Raw genomic sequence first — 9,843 nt, 5'->3', positions numbered from 1 at the left:
AGTGTGTTGCTTGTGCAAGTCCGCCAACTCCCAGTCCTTGATGCATGAGAGGACCTCCACCATGTCTGGTGTTAGCCGCCGCCGCCGCTCCTCGAGGACCCTGCTAGCTAAGCTGAAAGTGGATTCTGAAGAAATAGTAGACACTGAGACAGTCAAAACATCCTTAGCAAGTATAGATAAGATAGGATAAGTCTGATTATGGCACTGCCACCAGTTTATAATGTTGAAATCAGGTCCAAACTTAACCTCAGTGTCACTATCAAGGTAAGAAGAGAGCTCAGATAGACCTGAACTTGCTGATGTACCTGCACCATTACCAGGATTACCTGCAAAAGCTTCCTCATCACCATATATATCATCCCAGGCCTCAGTTCCCATACCAGAAACAGCTGGCAGTGTTGAAGTCCTCAAGCAAGCATCACCAAACTTGGACTCGTAAACTTGAAACATCTTAGTTAACTTGCAACGAATAGATGATGGGTATCTAGCATAATCTTGACCATTAAGAACACTTAACTTCTGCAATACTTTATGAAACCCCCTCATCTTAGCTCTAGGATCAAGAATGAAAGCAAATGAATACAGGAGGGGTATCTCCCTCCAGTATTTGAGGAACTTAGTTTTCATAGGAACAATAGCAGTTCTTAGCAGTTCATGATTCTCATATGCATTTAGATGCCTAGCAATTTTCAAAATATGATGCAGCATTAAGGGTGATGTAGGGTAATAAACACCAGATAGTGCAACAGTTGAGTCATAGAATAATTGAAGAAAAGACAATAACTTCTCTGCAATAGTCCAGTGATTAGGAGTCAGTAAAAAAGAGCCATCCTCTTTGCGAGGATGGTTTATTTGAATCCACACAGAGAAGGTACTTTGATAAGAAACTAAATGCTTAAGCATCAGATAAGTAGAGTTCCATCTCACATCCATGTCAACTCCAAACTTACGAGGGCGGACACCAACACTCAAGCAATACTGTTTATAAGAAGCAATACGTTGATTGGAAGAATTCAAGAATGTAATAGCAGTCCTAAAATCTTCAAGATATGATTTCAAACGTTTCAGGCAACTCTTAACAATCAAATTGATGATATGGCAAGCACAGCGCTGATGCAAGAATACAGCAGCTAGATCATCTTCAATCCTAGCAGGTTTAGGCATCAAACTACCAATGTAACCAGAGAATACAGGTTTTAGAACATCTATAGCAATTTTGTTAGATGAAGCATTGTCAAGCACAATAGCAAAGATTTTATCAGTAATACCATAGTCACTTGCAACCATTTCAACACGCTCAGCAATGTTAACACCTGTATGAGCCACTTCTATAGGTTTTAGACCAAGTAACCTCTTTTCTAAACACCAATCAGGGTTAACAAAGTGAGCAACAATAGAGATGTAGTCCTCTTTAGCTTTACCAGACCAAATGTCAGATGTAAGAGCAATAGATGAAACAGAGTTTTTCAAGACATCAGTAAACTGTTCAACACGGTTATTATAAAGGCCAATCAAGTCTCTAGCAGTAGTTTGCCTAGAGGACTTCACAAACCTAGGGTTATGAGCATTGGTAATGTAGTCCTGAAAAGCATCAGATTCACCAAAGCAAAGAGGCAGGTCTAGCCTAGCAATCAAACGGCAAAGCTATGTTCTTGCAACAGAAGGAGAGTACTCCCAGTGCACAAAAGAACCATCAGCATTAAACTTAAGCATAGACTGAGTTCTACAGTGTCTATCCTTTTCCTTCTTAGAAGGGCAAAGATCTAGGTGACGGCGCAAGTGCCCAGTACCAGAAGAGGATTTAGCAGACAAGGTATTCTTGCAGTGGTGGCATATGGCAGATACACGAACTTCCTTACCTCCCTGGATCTCAGTCACCTCCTCAAAGTCTAGCCAGACTTTGGAGGATGGTCCCCTCCTCCTGGTGCGGGTACCAGATGCACTCACCGTGGCCGTGCCCGTCGGGCTCGTCGATCCGGTGCGCGTGCCCGTCCCCGTCCCCGTCCCCGCGCCAGCGCCATCCACTTCGATGGCAGCATCTGCACTGCTACCCAGGATGAAGCGCCGGGCATCCTCGGCCTCGTTCTGCACCTCAAGCTCCCACTCCGCCTCGTCGGCCTCGGCCTCGGCGGCAGCATAGTAGTCGTCGTCCATGGCATCATCTTCCATGGACATGACTGCCTCCTCAGCCGGCGTATCCGGCTCCCTCACGGCCACGCGGCACCGGATCTATGGAAGAAGACCCATAGCCAACGACCTGCAACACAAGAGAAAGAAGAACATAGAGGTCAGGGTTACTGATTTAGGGTTAGGGTTTGAGACCTCGTGCGGAAGAGAGGGATGGGCGGACGGCTCACCTGCGCAGCCGGAGCACCAGATCCACCGGCGGCGAGGGAAAACGACGAGCGGAGCTTGGCACAGAACTTGACCAGATCGAGGTTAGGGTTAGGGTTACGGAGGCAGCGAGAGAGGAGGAGAGGGAAGAGGATAGAGCGAGGAGGGAGAGAGAGGGGTAGAGGATCAGAAGGCGTCGATGGCGGCTCGGCGGCGTCCGTCTCCACTCTCCTGCGAATGGCTAGGGTTACGGTGGGTGAGGCGAGGCGAGCGAGGGAGACTGTGGGCGGCTCTGCTGCGGGGGAGGGGATGGCCGAATGGCTAGGGTTACGGGGGGGGAGGGGAGGGGTGGGTATATATACCGGGCCGATGCCGGGCCGGCCACATTTACCGGGCCGTGCTCGGGCCGTCACTGTGGGCCGACCTGCCGGCCCAAGCACGGCACGGACCTCGTGTCGGGCCGGCACGGGCATGCCGCCTGCCGTGCCGGGCCGTGCTCGGGCCGTGCCTCGCCGTGCCGGGCCACGGGCCACCCGGCGGGCCGGCCCGAAATGGACATGTATACCTCCGGGCACATTACACTCCAAGTGGCACGAGGACAAGGGCGCTTCCGCCCATGTCAACGGCCGGCGAATTTCCGCCGGACAAGGAGGGAGGTCCCGGCGGTGGTTGTGGTACCGCCGCTTCTCGGGTGTCCCGTGGTCGTCGTCCGCTCGCCGCCCCGGCGCCCTGCCATATGGTTGGTTGGCTGGCGTTGCCGCCCGCTACGAGCATAGCATGAGCTCGGACAATGGAAGCCACCCGAGAGGGACGCCTGTCCCCAATCATGGCGGATCATCCGTCTCTGTCACTGAACAATCTTCCAACCAAAATTGAGCAAGCATCTGCTGGTTGGTAGATCGGCCGCTGCTGGTGCTGGGGTTTCGACAGCGTCCGGCCAGCGGCGCGTGCGTCGTCAACGCTGCAGCCCCCCGCGCCGGCAAATCGCCGGGGAATAACTCCCGTGCGGCACTGTTGCGCTAGCGAGCTCTCTCCAAGAACGGGGACGACGCCGGGGGACCAGCCATCGAGGCCTGTTGGCGGTGGCGGCTGGCCGGCCGGCTGCCTTACCCCCGGCTGTGTTTAGATCTATAAAATGGTGGTAAAAAGGGTCACATCAAATATTGTAGCACACTGTAGCATTTTTCGTTTGTTTGTGGTAATTGTTGTCCTATCATGATCTAACTAGGCTCAAAAAATTCGTATCGTCGTGTATATTAAAACTATGCAATTAGTTTTTTTATTTATCTATATTTAATGTTCTATGCATGAGACAAAAAAAATTTGATGTGATAGGTGAATAGTAAAGTTTGGAGAGAGAAATTTTGAAACTAAACACAGTCCGTGTCTGGTCAGCAGCGGTTTTTCCCATCAGTTTCTGCACCCGTGAAACGCACAAGCGCGAGCGGCGCACCTGAGCGCCCATGCCGCCGTCACGTCTCCATGGGCCATGGCAAAGGACTGGAACATGACTTTCGTGTGGGTCTGTTCGCTTGGCGTGTCAGCCAACCAACTAGCTGTAGTTTTTTTCCATACTAAATCAGTACCAGTCACCAACCAACAGTATTTTTATTTTATAAAAAACAGCACCAGCGACCAGCCCTCCGTTCCTAAATAACTATCATCGATGATGTGTGTATCACAAATTTAATTTAACTTATCTAAAATACGTTCAAACATTTATATCTCCATATAAATTTTATTAAAATTTAGATTCAAATTTTTTTTCTAATAACACTAATTATATACCATAAATATTAACATTTTTAATATATATTCAATCAAGATTATTTTTTGGAAAACGGAAACGACAAATATTTAGAGACGAGCGGGTAGGCCCGGCGCCAGTCCGGCGCAAAATGAGAGCGAGCGGAGAAGAGCCTGGACAACGAATCCGGTGAAGCAGAGTTCTGGATCTACCCCGTGTCGGCACGCCGGCCACCGGCCCAAACTCCGACACGAGCAAGCACTCGGCTCCGAACCCAAACGGACCGAGCCCCGGCGACTATTCTACGCCGGCGGCGCGGCGAATGTGCCGTGGCGAACAACAGTGATCCTCCTCGGGCCCGGCGGATTCGGCCACCACAAGGCGAAAGACCGACCGGTCGCCGAGGCGCCATCAACTTCCGAGAGGGGTGAGGTGGCGCTGCGCTTCAAGATGGGAGCAACGACAAGGCGCAAGGCGCCAGCGCTATCGTACGAGAGGGCGAGGGTGGTTTGCTCGCCGGCCTGGGAGACCGGGGCGGCGCGCGGTTCACCGCCGGAGAGAGGGGTGGACGGGAGCCAGCGGCTGTCTGCCTGCCAGTGGGCCGTGGGCAGTGCCTACTGGGCTACTGGCCGGGTCACTGGTGACTGTGCGCACGTGACTCTGCGGCCTGCCACGCTGCAGTACAAGGTGCTCAGCCTTTTCGCCGTACCTCTCTTCCCCTCCCGTTTTTTTAAAGGGTCAGTTGGATTCATGTCATTCCAACTTCTTGAAATTAGATTTCATGTTAAAATCCGCCATTGAGTGGTATGATTTTAAACATGAAACCCAATTTCACAGAGTTGTAGTGTCATGAATCAAATTTTCCCTTTTTTAAATTGGCAGGTTCCGTCCTTTCTGCAGCACGAGGCGGCCAGGGGGCAGTGGGTCCCACAATCGTTTCGCTGGCCCCACTTAGAGATGGATCATGGCCCACCTCTCAGGTTTACAGCGGGCCAGCTCCATTGCGTCAAGCCCAAACGCTCAAGAGGCCCATCCTGTGCTCATGCTTTCTTGGTTTCTTATTATCTTGGTGATGCCAAAAAGACAGTGTGAAGTACTATAGAAATTTGATGTGCCACAGAAAAGACTGAAAGAAATGAGGGAAAAAACAACAAAAGACTGCAAGAAGTACACGAGTCATGGAAGCTGTTGAAGAAAAACTGTAAGTATATGATGGACTGTACACACATCTTCATTGGGGGAAATGGGTATGATGCTAGAGGCAACAGCTGGTTTGAATAAGCTGTTGGTCTCAAAATTTTTGGAACATGCTCTGCCAATTTACATGTCCACTTTGAGGGAAACCTGTCAAGCGACAGGTGTAATCTACTTGTGAAAAATGTGATGTCGAGGTGTAGAGAGAGAGTGAGCAGAATATCTGCTTGATTTCGCAGGAGCCAGGAGGTTGTATAGGAACAGCCAGCTACTGCTATAGTTATCTTTGGTTAGTTAACATAAGTTTGAGGGAACCAACTTTCCAACACAGAATGCTTCAGCCTCAGGACCAGGGTGAAGAGAGCATAGCACGGGAAGTGCAGCAATGCCACTACCAGGTACCTGCCAAGAGAGGTTTTCATTTATCGAAATCACAGTCTAAAACTAACAGCATCAATAATACTGGCATATGATAGAAACAGAATGATAACAAATTCCTTGTTGAGCTGAGTGGCAAGTGAGCCAATAACCTAAACTATTTACGCATCGAACTCTTTTCTTTTCTATGTATTTTTATCATGACTCTAAATGTTCTGAAAAGTAAACTGTCCAGAAAAGCAGCCACAAAACTAGAACATTAAACCCAACCAAAAGTAAAAGGCAAAATTGTTTTCATACCACCATTTCTAACTATCTGACTTCAGAAATTAGCCAATCTAGATGTGCATAGACAACACTAATGTCGCAGAAATAATAACTCTTTTAATGTAGTATGGAAACATTTTCAAGTGTATTTTCTTTTGGTACTCTCTCTCATCGTATCTGAATCAGATGACATGAAGAGACTACACAGATAAAATTTCATAGCTATGTCTATCTTGCACTTTTACTTTCATCAAATGTCTAGATTCCACATTTCTGATATGGACTACTGATGCTATAGTTGCACATAAGGATACCACTTAGCAGAACAGAAGTACTTCTTTCAGCAAGTAGAGCTTACCATACAGGTGCTGCGGGGAATGTCAGGTCTAGAAATGGGTAAGGCCACCTGAACAAACACAAATCGTGTGAGTTTTCACCTTATTAGCAAGAAAAAACACAGTTAGCGTGCATTACCAAATTGACACATTAGCATGGATGATCCACTGAACGTTAACAAAAAGGCCTGTCCACAGCAGGAAATATGCTATCCTAAACCACGGGAAATGCTGCATTGTAGATTAAATGGTCAATAGAGAGATCAGTTCATCATGATATGGATCAGTATTCAGCGTGAAATGCTTACCAATTTGTTTAGAGCAGCATCACCAACTAGGAAGACAACATTAATTGAATGTGTGCCAATCAGAATCTGTAATGCGCAACGGCTATAAGAACACAATTATAAAAAGCCACGAATGCAAATAAATGTTTCTAATTGGGTTTACCATGCCGATAGTATGTGTAATCAATTTTTTTTTGTGTGTGTGTGCGTGTGTCGGGGAGCATTCTTCTTTAGAACCAGACGGCAAGACGTAACTACTGAAAAGAAACACTGAACCACTTGGACAAAAATAACTTTGTGAGTATGATATGGACTAGCGAAAACCCATTAAACTGTGAATCTGACCGTTTCAAGTATCTTTTGTACAAAAATATGGCAATAAGTATTAGAAGTACTCATTACATGTTACAATATGGATGACCAAACAAGATGTACAGATAAATTGTTTTAACTTTTTTTTAGAAGTCGCAAAGTAGTTCTCTTCCCCTCATGTTCTGTTTAACTGCCTTGCTGTTTTCTTCTGATTAAATACGGTACTTTTAGATCTTAGATTGAAATAAAATATCTCAAAATATCAGAAGAGAGTACTCACAAAATTCATATCATATTCATTGTGGGCAAGGAAAGGGTACAAAATAAGCCAGAACACCAGATCCGTAATCAACACAGCACCTGCATTTGTCTGTACAAGAATACAGGATTTGAGCAGAGTAACAGGTAGAGCGATGCTGTGGTCAGTTTTTATATTTCGATTTTGATTGATTTAAACCATGCCTAGTTTATGTCAAAGCGACAAGGCATGCTTATGATGGGTTACCTGAAACATAATTTGGAAGAGGTAACCCCAAAATCCTGCAATTTCTTTTCCTCCATGTGTTTTACTGTAACAAGGACTTTTGATTACATGGTCACATGCACTTTCCACTGTTGGAGCAATGATATATGAGCCACGATCTGCACCAGATCCTATCAGATCAGATCCATCTCCGCTGATCTTGTAAGCATACTGATAGCATCCATAAATTGAAAGCAGAGAGCCAAGCTAAAAATAAAGAATGTGTCAGCGAAATGAACTAGCAAGTAGTATTTGTGAAATAGGGGTGTGAAAGCATATATAAACTACAATCTGCTTCAGATGAATCCCACAAAGAAAATTGAAATTGCCCTTTGTTTCAATGTCGACAGACGTTCAATAACACATGGAATCTGTCACGTAGGCAGCTAATCATAAATGATAAAGCAGGCAACAGCGAAAGGAAAAACTACATACCCCAAAATACAAGGTGACAAGCAAGAACGTCCACCTGTCCCATGTACAGAACAACAAAAAATCAAACCACATCCTGTATATTTATTCAGTAAATAATGTGCTGAGCTAGAATGATCAGTGCTCTTGGAGTTGTGACCAGTGAAACTACTTCCAGGAATTATTATCAATTGGGATGAAGACTGGCTTACTGTGTGTAGTATAGGAAGATACTCCATCCATCAGTGATGATGTCTACCAAAAGAATCGAAGCCAAAATGAAGAAGGCCACAAGGCGAAATGCCAGCAACCAGCCAGGGTGGATCTCCTCAAGGCACACCTTCCAGCAATCTTCAAGATACACAACTCCAGGTCCGGCCCGGGATGGCGCCTCCTCTCTGTCTCCGCCGCCATCGCCATTGCTGTTCCGTGAACTGGGCCCCTCGTACTTCCAGATCAAGAAACATGCCAAAGCCATGCAGGAGTACACCCAGAGCGCGCATAGCAAAAACCTCCAGTTAAGCCAGTACTCTGGTTCAGTGGTGTCCACGGCCATGGCTGACGACTGGAATGTTGAATTGGTCTACCACTGCCACCACATCAACAACACATCATATAAGTTCACAGCCCCCGTCCTTGTCAGGTAAATTTGATTCCATACTTGCTCGTGTCCGTTCTATATGGAATAAAAAGGAGTAATTTTCTACTTCCCGTGCCGGCAAAGAGAGACATCAATACCAATATCGTACTAATTGCCAATCAGAGAAAGAAAAGGCAAAAGAACAGGAGCAAGAGAGCGAAAGGAACCAACAAACTAATCAGAATTTTTCAGTATCTATCCTGCAACCTGGGTACCTCCAGCAAAAGGTAAAGATGCAACCTTTTGCTGTTCCATCGACGCGCACGCACGAAACTAACGAACAACGAAGCAGAGGGCATCAAGAAACCTATCGTCCGAGTAGATGATGAAGTGGGGAAGGGAGCTGAATATACCGGCGATTGATTAGTTGCAAGGATCGCGCCCGGGAAGACCAACCCGGAGTTTCAGACACGCCGGCGGAGGCGCTTTCCGGACACGAAGAGGAAAAGGAGCGGATGACGAAGAAGCCAAGAACCTCCACTCCCCTTGGCCGCTCGCCTTCTCCGAGCTTCCTTCCACCTCGTTTATGTGATGCGTCTTCCTCCGCCGATTATACTACTCCTCGAGATTGAGACGAGGGGGGAGACATGTGCGCGTCAGTATATGCGAATTCATAAATGTCGGGCAGAATATAGGATGTGCAGATGATGAATTACGTATGATACATGAATGGGCAGATCTCTTCCAGTTCCTCGCAAGAATCTCGGAGTCAAGGGAGGCGCCGGCGGTGGACTTGCGCTGCGGCTGGCTACTAATCTGGATCCGTCGGGAAGCCTCCCTGACAGACACCCTCCCCCTCACACAACACAGGACAGCGCGGCCACAGGAGACGAGTGAGTCGGCGGGGCAAGCGAGAGAAGAAGTGAACAAACCAAGAAACCAACCACGGCGAGGGGGAGCCACATATTTGCCGTGCTTGATTGGATTGGAGGCTGGCGGCACGGGGCAGCTGATCTGGAGATCAGGAGGTGCGAGACAAGTGAGATGGAGGCAAATTGTTCTCCAACTCGGACCGCCTGCTTGGAATCGGACGGATGGATGGATGATGACTCAATCATTTGTGCATGTATCGATTTTCCTTCGCAACCTCAAGTCAAGATAAAGAGCCCGTTTAGTTACCAGAAAATTTTTGACTTCCCCTTTGGACATATGCATGGAGCATTAAATATAGTTAAAAAACAAAACTAATTGTACAATTTAGATGTACACGAAGAGACGAATTTTTAAAGTCTAATTAGTGCATAATTAATCATAAGTGTACAGTAACCCACATGTGCTAATGATGCGGTCAAAGACCTCAAAAAATTCGTCTCGCGGTTTCTAGGTGAGTTCCGAAAATAGACTTTTAATTAGTGTCCGAACATCTCTCCCGGGTCAAACATTCGATGTGACATCCAAAAATTTATATTTCACCA

The 9,843-nt window shown here is 46.8% G+C and overlaps 1 protein-coding gene across 4 annotated transcripts; it reads right to left on the bottom strand.

Moving 5' to 3' along the window:
- Positions 1-5,240: 5,240 nt before the first annotated feature.
- Positions 5,241-9,405, bottom strand: LOC120672572. Of its 4 annotated transcripts, none has more exons than XM_039953060.1 (10): positions 9,085-9,398; positions 8,825-8,983; positions 8,001-8,377; positions 7,813-7,846; positions 7,360-7,584; positions 7,135-7,224; positions 6,564-6,629; positions 6,395-6,486; positions 6,279-6,326; positions 5,241-5,677 (listed from the first exon to the last, which is right to left on the bottom strand). In XM_039953060.1, the coding sequence occupies exons 3-10, from the start codon at positions 8,342-8,344 to the stop codon at positions 5,566-5,568; spliced, it is 1,011 nt and encodes a 336-aa protein (XP_039808994.1). In that variant the 5' UTR covers positions 8,345-8,377; positions 8,825-8,983; positions 9,085-9,398; the 3' UTR covers positions 5,241-5,565. The 4 variants fall into 4 exon arrangements, with proteins under 4 accessions (XP_039808994.1, XP_039808992.1, XP_039808993.1 ...); XM_039953058.1 differs by having other exon boundaries at positions 8,782-8,983; positions 9,085-9,393; XM_039953059.1 differs by having other exon boundaries at positions 8,782-8,983; positions 9,094-9,393.
- Between the last annotated feature and the right edge of the window lie 438 nt (positions 9,406-9,843).

This window comes from Panicum virgatum, chromosome 5N (genome assembly GCF_016808335.1).
Source record: "Panicum virgatum strain AP13 chromosome 5N, P.virgatum_v5, whole genome shotgun sequence".
Lineage (NCBI taxonomy): Eukaryota > Viridiplantae > Streptophyta > Magnoliopsida > Poales > Poaceae > Panicum > Panicum virgatum.
Note: the sequence above shows the minus strand (reverse complement) of the source record. Positions and strands in the feature narration are given on the sequence as shown.